At 43.6% G+C, this 20135-nt stretch overlaps 2 protein-coding genes and 1 long non-coding RNA gene across 6 annotated transcripts in view; all 3 read right to left on the minus strand.

Annotated features, from left to right (window-relative positions):
- Positions 1–17341, minus strand: part of LOC142112075 (uncharacterized) — a 97809-nt gene extending 80468 nt beyond the window's left edge. Inside the window, exons 1-4 of the mRNA XM_075193920.1 lie at positions 17145–17341; positions 14018–14335; positions 12404–12532; positions 10791–10874 (exon numbers count right to left, since the gene is read on the minus strand). Of these exons, the coding sequence (XP_075050021.1) occupies positions 10791–10874; positions 12404–12532; positions 14018–14335; positions 17145–17199 (586 nt within the window). The 5' untranslated portion in view covers positions 17200–17341. The remainder of the gene's footprint in view (positions 1–10790; positions 10875–12403; positions 12533–14017; positions 14336–17144) is intronic.
- The window catches only part of LOC142112083 (SLAM family member 5-like), a 346313-nt gene that overhangs the window by 101674 nt on the left and 224504 nt on the right, over positions 1–20135 (minus strand). The window lies entirely within an intron of this gene.
- Positions 862–10784, minus strand: LOC142112098 (uncharacterized). The gene is made up of 2 exons (XR_012681158.1): positions 10421–10784; positions 862–2427 (listed from the first exon to the last, which is right to left on the minus strand). It is a non-coding gene; the product is annotated as an uncharacterized LOC142112098 (long non-coding RNA).

Below are 20135 nucleotides of genomic sequence, written 5' to 3' on the forward strand. Positions count from 1 at the left end.
ACAGCGTTATTGTAGCACGGCGGTGGTATCACTGAAACATATATACAGTAGACCACAGACAGGCCTATATACCAACTGTCCCTAATTTTAAGGGACCATTGCATGTTTCAAAGATATTCCTCTGCATTGTGCCTCTATTTCAATACTGACCAATTGCACAATAACATTCTAAAATTTGTGCATACTGGGCCTGAGTCATTAAGGAGAGCAAGGCAAAAAAAGGAGTAAATTTGATCCTGGACAAACCATGTTACAATACAAGGGGTGCAAATTAGTTTATTATTTTGCACAAAAGATAAATACTGGCTGCTTTTCCATCTAGCACACAAATACTTGACTTAAATTTACCTCCCCCTCGAATGCAACATGGTTTTGCCCAGGTGCATTAGGTACTCCTACTTCTTTCTTTCCTTAATGAATCAGGCCCGCTATATGCCCAAGCAACAAAGAGATCACCTATCAGTGTCAGCGGTGCATCCACAATTAGCCAATCAGAAGCGGTTCGCTATTGCTGGCGACTGTCATCCTTATCATGTATGTGCGCCTGCCCTCAGGCACCTGCAAATAATATGGCTTTACTGGTACTTTATAATTGTTTATGTGCCTGCATCTGCCCACATTTGCGTGAACAAGTAAGATGCGCGCACCTCAGGATACGTGTGCGGTTGTTTTTATGGGCATGTGCAGAAAGTCTTTACACTATGCAAACAGCCTCCAGGTTCTTAATAAAATAACGGCTCAAACAACATACACCACAAAGTGTATAAGGGGTGCAGTCAAGGACAAACTATAATATAGAAATATCGACTGTTCCAATAAGAAAATTATATAAAGATAAAAAAAGAGCCCTGAAAAAGTGAATGCGCTCATTAATTTTATTAGAAAAAAAAAATTTTGTGCTATTTTTAATGCATTAAGAATAAATGACAACATAACAAATATTTAACAACATTCAAAATACAGATATCGGACACAAGAAATACAGTTCTTCACAATACCCTTATACAGCACAGGTAAAATATCAAATGAAAGTGCTCGCAAATATTATATATTAGGAACAGAGAAGAACCAGAAAGTTGTCTCTGAAAAGGTGCACATAAACCCCTATGAGCAATGGAAATGTAGTCTAAGGGTACCATAAACAGGAATATTAAAACATAACTTTTATTGATTAAATAAAATAAAAGATTTATAAAATTAGCAAAATGAAAAACGTGAATAAGTAAATTAAAACTCGCTGGAGGCACTATCTGTCCACGGTAAATGTGGAACTAGCAGGTAAGTAAATCTATGAAGATGAAGGCTAGTAAGGTACCTATATGATATTAGGTTCCAGATAACAATAAATATACTCATATATCATAATAGGCTACTCATATAATAACTCAAGAGGCAGTAAACATATGCGTGCTGGCAATGATGCAAACTCTTTGAGCATATAAAGATAGCCAACTATCTAATAGTATCTAAATGAGAGTTAGAGATTCCAAAATGCCACAATGTATCTAAATGAAAATGCAGACCTATCACTCTCTAAATGATCATACACGTCTGATAGCGTGCATAGTCACAGCCCGGATCTTGTATCAGACACGGAGAGTATGTGTCTTTTCTGTCTGTTTAACGATCTTCTATCTCTAAATGAGAAGGGCTGATGGTAATGGTATATAAGTAGCTGAATATGCTCGCTATAACTGTCTAATACAATGCCGTCTATAGATGCATGACGATAGATACATGGATTGAAATCTGGCTATCTCACTCTGGTATCCCATGAACTCGTTTCTCATGGGAGTCCAAGATTCCCCATTAAATAACTTGAACATAGGTAATCATTTCCTCAAATACACATGGACAAATCAACACACATGCGCTCATTCCCTATAATACCAATTACGGGAGGTGCATTGCTGACTACCTAACTTTTGCTCCACTACCTCTGGATATAATGAGCCTATAAAGTAGCATAGATATCCTGCTTATTTATATTCTGGAATAAAGTGCCAACAACGAAGGCGCCAACGCGTGTTTCGCTAGGCTTTATCAAGGCAATCCGACTTGTTCTCCCTACAGGGTTTTTTTTTTTTTGGATAATACTAGTTCCATCCAAAGTTAATCTTTTATAGAATATCCCGAAAAATAGATGGTTACTTCCAAACCTTTATCTGGCCATGACCGTAATGACCTTCTGGTTATTTGATGTTCGCTACTTTGCCCTTTACTCAGTCCATTACTCTTTCCCACCTCTTTGCCAGTGATGTCAAACAAAATCTTTGCCAGTGATGTCAAACAAAATCTTTGTTTTCTCCACGATTCTCTCATAACCTGTGGATGACTTCAGATTGTTGTAATACACATAATTAGTGCTAGATATATACTCTGCCCTGCCACCGCCACCAATCTTTATATAATCCAAATGGTCATAACCTACTGTCACTCACCGGACTGTGAGTGCTTCTTCCCGGACTATTAGGAACCGTGGACGTCCTCTATCCTGAGGGACTGCGCATGCGCAGCCCTTTCCAAACCTTCAGTGTATGTTCCTTTAACTTAATTGGCAGATCAGGCAACCTCCCTATATTAAGCACCTGTGGTCAACACCACGTTGCCTGATCTTGGAGTCTCATTCCCCATGAGTCTCTGAAGGTGTTCCTGTGTTTCCTTGTTTATTCAGCCCTGCTGATTCCTGTGGTTTCCAAACCACTTCTACCTCTGTGGTTTCCAAACCACTTCTGCTACTGTGGTTCCCATACCACTTCTACCATCTACTGTATCATCGTGACTGTGAGCTGATTCCTATCCGCTGCCTCCGTGCACTACAGTCTTTTATTCACATCCACTCACCTGTTCAGGATTGTGACTGCCAGCTGATTCCTATCCGCTGCCTCCGTGCACTACAGGCTTCAACCTGCAACTCGTCTGTGTTTCATCATCGTGACTGTTTGGCTGATTCCTATCCGCTGCCTCCGTGCACTACAGTCTTCAACCTGCAACTCGTCTGTGTTTCATCATCGTGACTGCTAGCTGATTCCTATCCGCTGCCTCCGTGCACTACAGTCTTCAACCTGCAACCCGTCTGCGTTTCATCGTGACTGTTTAGCTGATTCCTATCCGCTGCCGCTGTGCGCTTCAGTCTTCAGTCCTTGTCTACTCTACCGTGTTTCCTTGAGTCTGCTGCCACTATTGCTACCCGCTACTCTCCGTGATCATCTGTTCCAGTTCAACTCTGCTCCGGTGTCCCATCGTTACTGCACCTGCTGGTTGCTATTGGTTACCTCCGTGTTCCCGCAGAGACCCGCTGCTGTTACTTCTCAGCGCTACTCATCCATCTACTGCTGATCCGCTCTCCACGCCTTCCTGTGTTCCCTGCTGGTCTACCTACCTGTGCGCTGCACCTGCTAGACCCCTGCTTCACCCATCCAGGGACTTGTATCCTGCTGGCCTCCTGCCCTTCAGGTATCTCTGCACTCCTGTCTGACTGCCTTCTCCTGAACCACGGTATGCATACTTCCCATTGACTGTGCTGTGTATTGCATACCTTGCTGGACTGTGTTGGTTCTCCTCTGGAGTGTACTATCCGCTGAGTCTATTGCCATCATTGACTGTGTTGGTTCTCCTCTGGAGTGTACTATCTGCTGACTCTACTGCCATCATTGACTGTGTTATCTTATGCCGGATTACTTCAAGAGACTTTCTATATTGGCAGTGTTGTTCAGTCATTTATACATTTATATTGTGCATATTACTGTGGATCAAAGTCAAGGTGCCCGTGTATATATTGTGTTGCAGTCTCTCCCCGTGCACCTCCTCACATATATATTCAGTAGTACAACTTGCTAGTGGCAGACCACTGACTCCTGTTTACAGTTTCACCTGTTCCAGTATCCTCTCACATAGCAGTGGTACAACTTGCTAACGCAGACCACTGACTCCCCGGATACCTCCACTTGGATTCCATTCCTTCACTCAGACAGCGGTACAACTTGCTATCCGCAGACCGCTGACTCTCATCACCTCCTCGTTTCTGTTGGACATTCCTCCTCACTATAGCAGTGGTACAACTTGCTACCGCAGACCACTGACTACCTTCACGTGTCCTTTGTCCATACAGTTCCTCGTGTATTACTACCTCCATATTGCCAGTGCTGCTAGTCATAGACTTTCCTGAGCATCTCATCATCTGCTATTTCCTGTTTCGTGATCACCCTGCTACCAGAGTACCATATTACCACCTATACTGCTCTGGTAAGCCTATCACCTGGTGATCCCTGGGTAAAGACTCCTAGTGCCCGTGACAGTAAGATCAGGCCATGACAGACCCAGATACGGAACCTACTGCTAAAGAGATGCTGCAGCATCTGGTCAGCCGTGTGGAGCAACAGGATGCTCGCCAACAGCTGTTACTTCAATGTTACCAATCGTTAACCTCCCAAGGAACATCTGGACAGACTGTTACAGCTAGTATTGAAGCTCCTGTGCTTTCCTCCGTTTCCCCAGTGCCATCCCAGGTGTCTACAGCTCCTACGCTTCACCTGCCTACTCCGTCAAAATATGACGGGGACCCCAAAACTTGTAGAGGTTTCCTTAACCAATGTTCAGTCCATTTTGAACTCCAACCTCAAAATTTTTCTACCCATCGTTCCAGAGTGGCCTATCTTATCTCATTGTTTTCTGGACAAGCCCTGGCTTGGGCCTCCCCTCTGTGGGAAAGAAACGATCCAATTCTACAAGATAGTGCCAAATTCATTTCCACGTTCCGAAGTGTGTTCGATGAACCAGGTCGTGTGACCTCCGCTGCTTCCAGCATTCTTCGTTTGCGACAAGGCTCCCATACAGTAGGACAGTATGTCATTCAATTTAGGATCTTAGCCTCTGAACTTCAGTGGAACACTGAAGCATTAGTTGCCGCCTTCTGGCAGGGGCTCTCCGATAAAATTAAAGATGCACTGACTACCCAAGAGCTTCCTTCGTCACTAGAAGATTTGATCTCTCTTTGCCATCGTGTAGACATGAGATTTCGTGAAAGAGAATCTGAGAAAACAACTTCTGCTAAAGCACCTCTTCGTTTAAACCCTCAATTTCGTCCAGTTTCACCTTCTGTGATTCCCATGGAGATAGGACGTTCCAAATTATCTTTAGAAGAGAGGAAACGAAGAGTAAAGAATAGACTCTGTATCTATTGTGCTGATTCCACACATATGCTCAGTTCTTGCCCTAAGAAATCGGGAAATGCCAGGCCCTAACTAGTTCTGGAGAGGTGAAGTTAGGGTCCCTGGAGTCCTCTCCATTGTCTATGAAATCTAAAGTCTGCGCTTTCGATGTGACGATTTCCTTTGCTACCAAATCCTTTGAGTCACAGGCATTGATTGATTCCGGAGCAGCAGGAAATTTCATTTCTAAATCACTAGTGAATCAATGGTCCCTACCAGTGATCACTTTAAAAACACCCATTACTGTGACGGCTATAGATGGATCACGTCTCATCAATGGTCTCATCACCCAGAGTACGTCTCCAGTAACCCTTCAGATTGGTGTACTACACCATGAAGAAATTTCGTTTTTAATTCTTCCTGTTACGACAAGTCCGATTGTCTTAGGCCTTCCATGGCTTCAATGTCACTCTCCCCAGATTGACTGGCGCACCCCTCAAGTTACGTCTTGGGGGCCTGAATGTCACCATCGTTGTCTCTCTCAAGTTATTCCTCTTAAAGTACAGCAATCTTCCATCTCATCTTCCTCCCCGGGACTCCCTCCTCAGTATGCTTCATTTGCCGATGTGTTTGATAAAGCTCAGTCTGAACGTCTTCCTCCTCATCGTTCTTGGGATTGTCCGATCGACCTTCTACCTGGCAAGACTCCTCCCAGGGGTCGGGTCTATCCTCTCTCGTTACCTGAAACTCAAGCCACATCTGAGTACATACAGGAGAATCTCCAGCGTGGGTTCATTCGACCTTCCACCTCTCCCGCTGGAGCTGGGTTCTTCTTCGTCAAAAAGAAGGATGGATCATTACGCCCTTGTATAGATTTTCGTGGACTCAACGCCATTACTATCAAGAATCGGTATCCCATTCCGCTGATCACTGAGCTATTTGATCGCATCAAGGGAGCTCGGATATTTACTAAGTTGGATCTTCGTGGTGCCTACAATTTAATTAGAATCCGTTCCGGTGACGAATGGAAGACCGCGTTTAACACCAGAGATGGGCATTACGAATATTTAGTAATGCCCTTCGGGCTGTGTAATGCCCCCGCGGTTTTCCAGGGTTTCATCAATGAGATCTTTCGGGACTTATTATATGTATGTGTCGTTGTCTACCTGGACGACATATTGATCTTCTCACAGGACCTGCCTTCTCATCACCAACATGTGGCAGAGGTCCTCTCCAGACTACGGAAAAACTCGTTGTTCTGTAAATTGGAAAAATGTTCATTCGAGTTACCCCAGATTCCATTCTTGGGGTATATAGTTTCCGGAGTTGGCCTGAAGATGGATCCAGACAAAGTAAATGCTGTACTACATTGGCCTCAGCCAACTACTCTTCGTGCCATCCAGCGTTTTTTAGGTTTTGCCAATTACTATAGACGCTTCATTCAAGACTTCTCATCCATTGCATCTCCCATTGTGGCCTTAACTCGGAAAGGGGCTAATGCTAAGCAATGGTCATCTGAGGCTCTCCAAGCCTTTCAAATCCTCAAAGAGTCCTTTTCGTCTGCTCCCATTCTGCGACAACCTGATGTGACACTCCCCTTCTTCCTAGAAGTAGATGCCTCTAATGTGGGCTTAGGAGCTATTCTCTCCCAACGCTCGGAGCAACAAAAATTACATCCTTGTGCCTTCTACTCTCGGGGTCTTCTGCCCGCAGAGAAAAACTATACTATCGGGGACAAGGAGTTGCTGGCCATCAAAGCTGCATTAGAGGAATGGAGATACTTGTTGGAAGGAGCTCGCCATCCGGTGACGATCTTCACGGATCATAAGAACTTGTCATATTTGCAATCTGCTCAATGCTTGAACCCTCGTCAAGCAAGATGGTCTCTTTTCTTTTCCCGTTTTGAATTAATTATAACCTTCAAACCAGCTGCTAAGAACAAGAAAGCTGACGCTCTATCTCGAGCTTTTGTGACGTCCTCTGATGTAGAAGAGGTTCCCAACCATGCTATTCTAGATCCCAAATGTATTTCTCTGGCTGCTTCATCCACCAAAATGCTACCATTTGGGAAGACCCTCGTGCCTCCTACTCTGAGGAGGAAAATCCTTTCGTGGTTCCATGCCTCTCGTTTTTCTGGACACGCCGGTGAACATAAGACCTTTGAGATTCTCTCTCGTAGTTACTGGTGGCCTTCAATGAGGAGAGACGTCAAAGAGTTTATTGCTTCCTGTGATTTATGTTCTCAGTTCAAATCCTCCCGCAGAACTCCAGCAGGGTTGCTGCGACCACTACCCATTCCGTCCAAGCCTTGGACCCATATTAGTATGGATTTCGTTACTGATTTGCCACCAAGTAAGAATCACAATACTATTTGGGTAGTGGTAGACAGATTTTCGAAGATGGCTCATTTCGTCCCTCTGTCCGGTTTACCTTCCTCGTCTACTCTGGCTGAACATTTCATTAAAGAAATCTTCCGCATCCATGGATGTCCGTCTGAGATTGTGTCAGATAGAGGAGTACAATTCGTTTCCAGATTCTGGCGGGCCCTTTGTAAAACCTTGGGCATACGATTAGCACTCTCATCGTCTTACCATCCGCAATCTAACGGACAAACGGAACGAGTCAATCAAGATCTTGAGACTTTTATTAGGATGTTCTCTTCAGCCAACCAAGACAACTGGGTAGAATTGCTCCCTTGGGCTGAATTCGCCCATAACAACATGTACCATGAGTCATCATCCAAAACTCCATTCTTTGTGGTCTACGGTCACCATCCGTCTTTTCCGGAATTTCCTGCCCTCCCGCCCACCCAAGTTCCTGCTGTGGAGACTGCTTGTCAGACCTTCAAAAATATCTGGTCTCAGGTCAAAACCTGTTTAAAGAAGACATCTAACAAATATAAGTCTTTCGCAGATAAGAAGAGGCGGGCTATTCCACCACTAAAAATTGGAGATCGTGTCTGGTTATCTACCAAAAATATTCGTTTGAAGGTTCCATCTATGAAATTCGCCCCTCGTTTTATTGGTCCATATAGGATCATTCAAGTTATCAATCCAGTATGTGTTAAACTTCTTCTTCCTAAGAATCTTCGGATTTCCAATGCCTTCCATGTGTCCTTACTCAAACCTCTTATTATCAATCGTTTCTCGACTCCTCCCTCAGCACCGCAGCCAGTTCAAGTTCATCAGGAGGAGGATTTCGAGATTACTGAGGTATTGGATGCAAAAATTTCGCGAGGAGTCCTCCGTTTCCTCGTTCATTGGAAGGGCTTTGGTCCTGAAGAGCGTTCATGGATCAAAGCTGAAGATCTTAATGCTCCTGCCCTTCTGAAGAAGTTTTATTCCAAAAATCCGGACAAGCCCGGTTCCAGGCGTTCTGTGCCCACCTTTAAAAGGGGGGGTACTGTCACTCACCGGACTGTGAGTGCTTCTTCCCGGACTATTAGGAACCGTGGACGTCCTCTATCCTGAGGGACTGCGCATGCGCAGCCCTTTCCAAACCTTCAGTGTATGTTCCTTTAACTTAATTGGCAGATCAGGCAACCTCCCTATATTAAGCACCTGTGGTCAACACCACGTTGCCTGATCTTGGAGTCTCATTCCCCATGAGTCTCTGAAGGTGTTCCTGTGTTTCCTTGTTTATTCAGCCCTGCTGATTCCTGTGGTTTCCAAACCACTTCTACCTCTGTGGTTTCCAAACCACTTCTGCTACTGTGGTTCCCATACCACTTCTACCATCTACTGTATCATCGTGACTGTGAGCTGATTCCTATCCGCTGCCTCCGTGCACTACAGTCTTTTATTCACATCCACTCACCTGTTCAGGATTGTGACTGCCAGCTGATTCCTATCCGCTGCCTCCGTGCACTACAGGCTTCAACCTGCAACTCGTCTGTGTTTCATCATCGTGACTGTTTGGCTGATTCCTATCCGCTGCCTCCGTGCACTACAGTCTTCAACCTGCAACTCGTCTGTGTTTCATCATCGTGACTGCTAGCTGATTCCTATCCGCTGCCTCCGTGCACTACAGTCTTCAACCTGCAACCCGTCTGCGTTTCATCGTGACTGTTTAGCTGATTCCTATCCGCTGCCGCTGTGCGCTTCAGTCTTCAGTCCTTGTCTACTCTACCGTGTTTCCTTGAGTCTGCTGCCACTATTGCTACCCGCTACTCTCCGTGATCATCTGTTCCAGTTCAACTCTGCTCCGGTGTCCCATCGTTACTGCACCTGCTGGTTGCTATTGGTTACCTCCGTGTTCCCGCAGAGACCCGCTGCTGTTACTTCTCAGCGCTACTCATCCATCTACTGCTGATCCGCTCTCCACGCCTTCCTGTGTTCCCTGCTGGTCTACCTACCTGTGCGCTGCACCTGCTAGACCCCTGCTTCACCCATCCAGGGACTTGTATCCTGCTGGCCTCCTGCCCTTCAGGTATCTCTGCACTCCTGTCTGACTGCCTTCTCCTGAACCACGGTATGCATACTTCCCATTGACTGTGCTGTGTATTGCATACCTTGCTGGACTGTGTTGGTTCTCCTCTGGAGTGTACTATCCGCTGAGTCTATTGCCATCATTGACTGTGTTGGTTCTCCTCTGGAGTGTACTATCTGCTGACTCTACTGCCATCATTGACTGTGTTATCTTATGCCGGATTACTTCAAGAGACTTTCTATATTGGCAGTGTTGTTCAGTCATTTATACATTTATATTGTGCATATTACTGTGGATCAAAGTCAAGGTGCCCGTGTATATATTGTGTTGCAGTCTCTCCCCGTGCACCTCCTCACATATATATTCAGTAGTACAACTTGCTAGTGGCAGACCACTGACTCCTGTTTACAGTTTCACCTGTTCCAGTATCCTCTCACATAGCAGTGGTACAACTTGCTAACGCAGACCACTGACTCCCCGGATACCTCCACTTGGATTCCATTCCTTCACTCAGACAGCGGTACAACTTGCTATCCGCAGACCGCTGACTCTCATCACCTCCTCGTTTCTGTTGGACATTCCTCCTCACTATAGCAGTGGTACAACTTGCTACCGCAGACCACTGACTACCTTCACGTGTCCTTTGTCCATACAGTTCCTCGTGTATTACTACCTCCATATTGCCAGTGCTGCTAGTCATAGACTTTCCTGAGCATCTCATCATCTGCTATTTCCTGTTTCGTGATCACCCTGCTACCAGAGTACCATATTACCACCTATACTGCTCTGGTAAGCCTATCACCTGGTGATCCCTGGGTAAAGACTCCTAGTGCCCGTGACACCTACATTATAATGGGTCTTAGAATGGCTAGGTCCTGCAGCAATTAGGACCATGTTTTCTTAAGATAGGGCACTGCAATTTGTTTGCTGGGGTCAGGATCCATTTATCCATGTTTATTCCCCATATGTAATGTGCCACTTTATCACTAATAATGTTTTACAGCCCAAGTATTGAGTCACCAGTGAAAGCGCAGACCTGGGTAGACGAGCTACACTGCCAGGCTGTGTGTTTTCTGGCTTGGATGGTTGTTACATGAACCCAACAGTTTCTAGCTATCAGCCCCATTATTGCATGAAATGAATCATTAATATTCCACCAGTAAATATATTGTATTGAGTGGATACATCATGACAAAGTAAAAAATGTGTTACCTTTTCTCAAATTTCTGATTATGAACAATAAGATCCATCCTGAAAAGGCAAACAATGGGAATAGGACAATATATGGTCTGGTATCTGTAACAAGATATAAGAATAGAAAGAAATGTCACTCATCTCTAATTCTCGTATAACACTGCTATTATGATACAGAACAGAACAGGGACTCGCAGAAATAAATCTCCCCTGTATACCCTGTATCCTCAGTTCTGCAGCAGTAAATAATTGCACTACAATCTACTGTATTTTAACATAGCAAAAAGGTATCAAGATTGGAATTCCAGTTGTGTGTCGAAGGCAACTGCAACCACCACCCAAGCTGTGACCTTCCAGAATGACTCTTGTGCAAGTGTAGCTGTATATACAGAGATATAACTCTGTTCTTTGATGTGATGCATTATAAATGCTGCATATTCCTTGTGCTTAGTCTAATGCAACCCCCATTGGCAGGGCAGCCATCAGGATTGGGGGGAGGGGAGTGGCTTCCGCGCCAAATTAAGGGATGAGGCTGTGGGGCACCATTGTTGGCAGCACATCTGCCAAAAACTGGGTGATGCCACAGCTGCCCCTGTTTGCTCTAGTACCAGGCCTCCTTGTGCGCATTTTTCCGACAGAGAGGCTCCCGGACAGAGAGCCACCACAGTGCAGATAGGCGCCTGGCTCCCTGCTCCCTATAGCGTCGCTGAAGTAACAAATGATGTCACAATGCTGTCAATGGAGAGGAGACGAAAGGAGCCAGTAAGAATAAAATCTGAGATGTCAGTAAACTACAACAGAGGTTCGATAGAACCAGGGACAAGGGGTGGTTGGAGATGCGGGGGCGAGAAGCCAAACGCAGGTACAGAATAATTTAAGAATGGAGGTGGGGTGAGAGAAGGAAGGAAGGGGGGCTGCCAGTTACATTTGTACTGGACACCGCAATTTCTGGTGGCAGCCCTGCCCATTAGACTACCAGCTATAAAGATGGCTCCTAACCTATTGTTTTTACCTCCGCCATCAGCTTTGCACAGTAGTCACTTCTACTATTTATATATTGGGACAGTAAATATTAGATGGAAGATTATAAAAAAAAACATATACATAGTGAACTTCTAACTGAGGTGGTGATTCAGAGAAAGGTAAAAACAAAAAAACTTCTAGGACTACATCCACATTGGACCGCATAATTCTCTCTTCTGGATGAAACTAAGGGCCATGGGCTATGTAGTGAATGGGCAGACTACATTACCTGATATAAAATTAGCCCCTGCGGAATCAGAATCTACACAGTCATAGCTCCAATGCAAAACAAGTAGTATGTACCATCTCTTGTATTAATCTTTTAAAAACAGCATTAAATTGGAACTTCGATGGGGGTAGTGGTCTCCGTGTGTTAAAAAGGCTGTCACAGTCACCTTGCTGAGATTTCTTTTAAATTATTTTTTTTGCTTGATAATTATGTTTCCTATTAATTTAAAATTTATATATTTCCGTTGTACTGGGTTTATGCAGTATATTTGTTTTGTATCAATAGATATTTTGATTTTGATTTGGCATGAATGGTGAGCGCAGCCCAAACTTGTTTGTTTTTGTAGTTTTACTAGCACATTCTCCATCACTTAACTCACCCGTTTCACCATCATTTGAGGGCGCCGGCTTTTCACCTTGGATTGTTTGTCTGCCTACAGTTGTTTGTTGCCTATTGTTTCTTCTTTTTGCTGTTCCTCTCACACTGTCTCCTCCAATGTTCAATGCTCCTGGAAATAGACAAATATTAGCAATGTCCTCCCTATTCTGGTAAACTACCCGCAGGTGGGAGATATAGGGATGATTGGCGGGTGGGTAGGGTTAGGGTTAATGAAGCAAAACAAATGACAATAGGGGTCTGGTGATTACTAAAATATTGGCCTGGACTTGGTTGTCCATACTCGAGGCTTCCTTCGAGAGGGGGCTGGAGAGAGGGCTGGAAAAGCTGCTGGATAAACTAGGGGCCTGATGTCCATAACTACATCAGTCTGTACCTTGTCCTCCCTGCTCTGTAGTGAGCTCCTCCTAAGTAATGACTGATTCCTCACTGGCAGATAGAGCCACCTGGTGCATGTTTGACCTGTGTCTAGGGGTAAGGTTATGTTATGTGTTATAGGTTATATATAATGAATGATAGGGAAAAGGATGAAACAAAAAAAAGAGGATGAATAGAAAAAAATGAAGAAGAGGAGAAATGGGAGCCCCAACTATGATACTGGATTCAGTCCTGGTCTCTGGCCTGGCATCCAAGGTAATATGCTGTTCTTCTCCAGTGGCGAAAGACAAAACAGCCTGTCTGCTTAGACCCTGCTCTTAAAGAGCTCACCTGGAATGGGAGGTCCCAGACCCGTCCTCTCCTTGTGCCCACTGCTGAAGGGATTAGAAATAACATTGGGGGGGCAGATCCCACCTGGCCAAAGCCCTCCCCCAAGGTCTCAGTCCCATCATGTATCTAACCTTGGACCTATTCGCCATTCAGTCTCCAAACTTTTCCCACCAGACATTTGAAAATGCTACAATAATAGCTTTCAGCAAGGCGGTTAATTGAATTTCTTTAAGTAGTCCTTTGATCATCATGGTGAATCGATCATCAGGCCACCATAGACTGCAAAAGAACCATATTGTTCAGCATGATATTGTTCAACCACCTCTCACATTCTTCGGATGATGTCCTAATGTGATCTTACAAGGGGGCAAAAATCTGCATTGTATATTAATCTAAATCCACGCAATAAGCCTCATTGACAAGGCTGCAAAAATATGGCTTTGCAGTGGGAATGACCATTTGCTGTGCAGCAGTATTTGCAAATTCCACAAATGCACCTAATTATACTGCTACGCGTGTGGCTTAGCGGCACAAGACGGCCAATACCTGGTTTAAAAAGAACTTAGTCCTAGTGTTCCCTAACACTACTCATGCATTATTGAATACATAAATATAAAATAAATTGTGGTTAGTAAATGAGCCTTAGCAAGCCTGGGCCTGAGCAAGTCTACAAGTCTGTTATTAACACTCTGCCTTCTCAGTTAGAGAACCATCTCCCTAACATGACGACCGGCTTCAGAGGCCTGAAAGACTTCATGGACAGATTTAGTTAATCAAACCTTATCTAGGTTACTAAGCTTAGTAACAAACGGTCTTGAGATATAGATGAGAAATGGGTCTTACTTTCTCTTTACAATGGCTTAATTTTGTAAACAATATGAACACATACTGTATACTATGAGACTGAAAGATTCTTGATGCATTTCATGGTCTGCAAAGGTAACTTGAACATCATAGACCCCGCTATCCTTCATTCTCAGGTCATGGATCCGTAACGTTGTTCCATTACTTGACGATTCCAGACGGTTTATGAATCGCTGAATGTGGATCTTCAACCGATTGTTTTCAATCTCTGCCACTTTGAATGTGTTTCCTCCTTTTTTAAATAGCCACACAATTTCTACAGGATGCGGCCGAGACAGTTTTATGGACAATTCTGTAGACTGGTTTAGAGAGCCGGTCACTTGATGCATATGATCCTTGTTACCTGTATTAAAATAGGAAAAAAAACGTAACTAACTGAACTCCATACAAAGTTTTATTTTACCATAGTATTTTTATGGCTACTTGACAGCTGTCCATTGCACAAGAAAAAAAGCAGGTTGTATTATTGAGGGGTAACTGGGTAAGGGTCGAATGTGACAGCTGCTAGTGTTTTAACCTGGATTTCCTTTACTATATATGTTCATCTGTTTGCCAAAAAATAATGTGCAATGATTGATTGATCCTCTCTATGACTAAAGTGTAAAATTAGCTGCTTTGCCCTTAAAACAATCACACTATTATGATTAAAGATGCTCAGGCTCGGTTCCCCGAGAACCGAACACACCCGAACTTGGCAGATCCGAGCCGGCTCGGAACTTTCGCTCGGCTATGGAATTGAAAACGAGGCAAAATATCATTGTTACGTTGTCGGATCTCGCGAGTTTTTGGATTCTATAAGTACCGCCCTCCTCCGCCAACTGAAGGGGAACAATGCATAAAATGGCCTGAGTCAATAAGGCATGCATACTGAGCGCATCATGCGTTTGTTTTAAACCGCTCGTAACTCAGCTCCTGCACCTTGTTAATTCCCTTAATATATTTGAAAGTTTCTATCAAGTCCCCCTTTTCCTTCTCTGCTCCAAACTATACATATTAAGATCTTTTAGTCTTTCCCAGTAAGTTTTGTGCTGTAGGCCATGCACCATTTTAGCATGGCTCAACTTTATCAGTATCTTAATGATTTAAGACAGAAATTACAACGTGATACATTGTAACACTAGTTACTGGTCTATTCGTTAATATCTTAGGTATTGCCTTAAGATCACCATGCATGGTTATCAGTAATACCACACTGATACTGCTAAGTATAGTATTGTAACACAATATCAAAAATACTAGTTTATTGCTGTATGATAATACTGATAAACAAAGATTTTGTCACGGCACCTCAGGTGGTATTATATATGTAATTTCTATGCTGATTTCAAAAATGGTCTTCGAATCCTTCTATCACCTATAGTTTTAAAGTTACGCCCTCTTTAAGAATATACATTACGATATTTAACCGTTTTATACAGCATTTAGGGAGGTTTTTTTTTTACTTCAATACAATTCCATTGTTTCTTTTAAGTATACTGTCCTGGGAAGATTAGTATAAATTGAGAAGGGTACAGAATAATAAACAGTTGAGTCACTGGATGATGCACTTTGGACATGATGAGTCATAGGAGTGATGAGTTAATCGTCTACTATCTATGTATTGTTAATAAACGTAATATTGTAAACTTTAATTGGGTGTTACTAAAAATTCTCAACATTCTCAACATTCTAAAACGATGTTTGAATTCAGCACAGAAAATACTATTAGGGCCTTGTATGTACGAATGAGGAGCTTGAACAGGATTCTGTAGGGTAAGGGGAGCCAGTGAAGGGATTGGTAGAGGGGGGAGACAGAGGAGGAGCGGCGAGAAAGGAAGATAAGCCTAGCGGCTGAGTTAAGAACAGATTGAAGGGGAGCGAGGTGAGAGTGGGGGAGGCCAGTAAGGAGGAGGTTGCAGTAGTGTGTACGCTGCAATGATGAACGATTATTGTTCTAAAGCTTATCGTATCATTTCATTTGATTGGACTAAAAGTCTTGTTCAACGAAGAAACAATGTCGTTCAACGATGGAACGATGTTGTTCCAATCCTGCAGTGTGTAAGCACTCAGGGCTGGCAGTGTCCATAGATCTCTATGGAGTGTGCAGAGTCACCATATCTTCAGCCGATGGTTATGACAGATGAATTTCCCCCTTTCTATTTAAACCTAATTGACATTGTTTTGCATTTGTAAATATATACATGAGAGATAAGGGAGTATTTTATATCTGATAACATAGAGCACACACTTTTTGTTATTATGTCGTTTTTACACTTACGAGAGACCTCAAATTAATTTTAAACAGTTGGTTTAATATCATCATCACCATTTATTTATATATCGCCACTAATTCCGCAGCGCTGTACAGAGAACTCACTCACATCAGTCCCTGCCCCATTGGAGCTTACAGTCTAAATCCCCTAACACACACAGACCGAGAGAGACCAAGGGCAATTTAATAGCAGACAATTAACCTACTAGCATGTATGTTTTTGGAGTGTGGGAGGAAACCGGAGCACCCAGAGGAAACCCACGCAAACACGGGGAGAACATAAAAACCACACAGATAAGGCCATGGTCAGGAATCGAACTCATGGCCCCAGTGCTGTGAGGCAGAAGTGCTAACCACTGAGCCACTGTGCTTTTCACAATAATATGTGCATCATTTTAGGTCTTTACTTTTTTCACCAATACTTTCTGTTTTGTCATACAGTGATAAAATTTCCCCAGTAAGTGCGTTCCTGGCACATGAGTCAAGTTGCCAACTGGCCCAAATTTCATGAACAGTCAAATTAAAATGTTTGTCCCAGGAGATGTCTCTATCTTAGAGACAGTTATGTCAGGAAGGGGTTAACTTTCAGTAAACTTCTCGCTCTCTATCATTCCTTCTAGGTCAGGCTTGCCTTTCCACTCCCCACTGCTGAAGTATTGTTTCCTGTGCAACACTGCCTCTGTTCCTGACTTCTGACTTGTTTTACTGAGTCCGAAATTCGGGAGTCTCCCGAAAATTCCAGAAGAGTAGGCTACAGCATTTACTGAAACAAACTCGACTCATTCCGTACACTATTTTACAATTCCTGACCACACATAAAGGAACGTTTACTAGTAAAATCCTGTTGGGAAAAACAATTTGAGGTACAACACTCACAGGCAGTTATACAAGTTTTACTCACCTGAAGCAATGCAAGAACTAAGGACAAGCACAGCTAACAGCTCTGGGACCTGCATGGTGCTCCGAGTACAAGTTCAATGCTACCAGGAGCTTGCCACAAGCCTGCAACATGCATTCACAGATGCACTTTTCTCCGGTTTAAACTTTCTACTGATTCCACTCCTTCAACCAGGCTTCAGTAACTGACTAGAAACTAAAGTAAATAAGACTCCAGGTTTCAGTAACAGACTAGAAACGAAAGTAAATAAGACTCCAATATATGTTAATAATTGTAGACAGACTGCATGAACGGGAAATCATTCAGAAACCAGTTATAAAAAAGTTCTAAATTACTTCCTTCAGGGTTTTTTCTTGTGTCTGATATATATAAACATATATAAAAAAGTGTAGATGAAAAAGCAGAGTAGACCTGACAAATATTCAATATGCCATGTAGTGTGGGTGGAAACATGGGAAATAAGATATAGTTGCCTACTCTCCCGTTGGTGAAGTGGATGGGGGCGGGGCTAAATGTGTCATCCTGGCCCCACCCCATGCTGTAAAAGGACAAAATTTGCATAGTTTAGCAGAGGGGTTGGGCCTAAAGAAGCGATTCCGGTGACTACACCCCCAGGATGCGGCAGCTTTTGGACATCTCCAAAGTTTGAAGTATGAAATAAGATCATTTCAATAAACAGTAAAATCATCTCCCCAAGTTCTTTACAATACACAGCAAGCGCCTTATCTCAAGCTCACTTTCTCGCTGTCTTGTTAAGGTCATAACTGAACCACTGGGTTCCCAACTACTGCCCAAAGTGTTCTTATTATAATCCACCACAGAGGAGATCTTATATCTGACAGATCAGCCCACAATTCTGGCTTCCTGCTCATCTTTCATGTTGTATAAGAAAAGCAAAAGAAAGGAAATTGCAAACAAGACCAATACAGAAACCACAAGCAATGTGGAGACTTCTATATCTAATTCTAAATAAATTCTTCACTTGTCACAAGAGGTCTTTGTTTCCTCATTTCTAGGTAAAGGGAATTTCCAGTACTGCTTAGCCCCCACTGGAATTAGTAAAGGTCAGTTCAGTAATGGTACACAGGGCAGTTTCTGTATGAGTTTAACTAGTCCTTGATTTTATGCAAACAGGGCTCTTTCTTGTTTATTTTCAGTGCACACTAAGGGGGTAGGCCAAATGCACAGTAGTGGCCAACCTGCACCTCTTTTATTCAGAGATATCCTGAGCAGTACACAACTACTGCTGTGACAGCGTATGTGGCTGTAATGGGGTCCCTCGGCTAGTGGGGTCTGGCAATGAGCGTTTATCCAATCCAGAATAATCTGTTCTGTTTTTCTGTGCATGCACTTTGGGGCTAGGTGACTGCTAATTATGTTCCCGCTGCTCCTGAGAGAATGAACTTGTGTGCCGAGGAGAGTAGAAGGAGTAAGTTCTAAGTACTGGATGTGTCAAAGGACACAGGCCCTGGATATTCATCATCATCAGCTATTTATATAGCGCCACTAATTCTGCAGCGCTGTACAGAGAACTCACTCACATCAGTCCCTGCCCCATTGGGGCTTACAGTCTAAATTCCCTAATATACACACACACAGAGACTGAGAGAGACTAGGGTCAATTTGTTAGCAGCCAGTTAACCTACCAGTATGTTTTTGAAGTGTGGGAGGAAACCAGAGCTCCCGGAGGAAACGCACGCAAACACGGTGTCATCGCTCAGACCCACTGATCAGACAGCCACTTACTTACCTCTCTCCTCTGGATAAACGCCACGGTCTCTGTTGCGGCCACCATCTTGCCTGGCTCTGTGCATAGGCAGATCTGGCGTTTTCGTTTCATTCAGATTCCGGGCATCAGTCAGTTACAGCCTCACTATAAATGGCACCTCCTGCATGGTATGTTTGCTAAATCTTCAGGTCTCTCCTCCTGGCTAGACGTGTTCTAGTGCTAGCTCCTGCAGTCCTGCTAGACACAGAGCGAGGGCACTTGTTTCTCATTCACAGAAGTTGTGGCAACAGCCGCTGTGACCAAGGAGACCACCGAGGTCACGAAAAAGGGGAACAGAGATGGCAACAGCAATGACAGCTGAACTCGCTGGGTCCAGCACTTGACTTGAGATGGTATTCAGTAGATCGTCAAAACAAACCCGTCCTTGGTGTGATGACATTCCTCGGCACCACCTTGTAATTTCCCACAACATTCTAACCATTTTATATTTGTGGAAGTTGATTCCGTGGCCAGTACTGCACAGAGCTGATCTAAACTACATCTCTAACTGTCATGCTAAGCCCCTTAATCACGATAAACAGAAGTAATCTGTTGGTTTTAGTTTAGTTAACCAAAACCATAACCATTTAATGAATACTTGAGGTGCAACCACGTTACAAAACAAGAAGAAATTCATATTCTGCATTCAATCAAAACACTTTTGATGTTATTAAAGCTTCTTCAAAATGCACTCTGTATTAAAAACTGGGAACGTTATTTCCACATATAGCAATACATGTTAAGCTGACTATGTGTCCCCCTTCTGGCCCATCCACACACTCTATGCAAACTACATCACCCCCTAGCACAGAAAAGCATGTATTTCTATCCAAGTAAGTACTTGTCAATAAAAAATATTAACTCAAAGTCTAAAGAATAATAATAAATGGTAGGAACTGTAGCGGGGTGACCCCCCGGAGCTGTGCCATGAAGTGGGCAAATAAAGGAACCAAGAAGACAGCACTGGAAGCTGCCAGGATGTGAAGAGAAGAGGATTCTACTTACCAGACCTCCAATCTATCACAGGTAATTCTGCTTCCTCTGCTGCATTCCCCAACGTTGATGAAAGAGCTTCTGAACAGATTTGCTCTCAACCAATCAGTGGCCTGGACAGCAAGTCAATCACGGCCGTTTTTATTTGGGTGCAGCGTCAAGCCAATCGGAGCTCACCATGTCACGGCCCCACCCCCTCGCACCGGCTTGTATTTAGCAGTTGCAAGTGGCAC

The sequence above is a fragment of the Mixophyes fleayi genome (assembly GCF_038048845.1).
Source record: "Mixophyes fleayi isolate aMixFle1 chromosome 12 unlocalized genomic scaffold, aMixFle1.hap1 SUPER_12_unloc_2, whole genome shotgun sequence".
In the NCBI taxonomy this organism is placed as follows: domain Eukaryota; kingdom Metazoa; phylum Chordata; class Amphibia; order Anura; family Limnodynastidae; genus Mixophyes; species Mixophyes fleayi.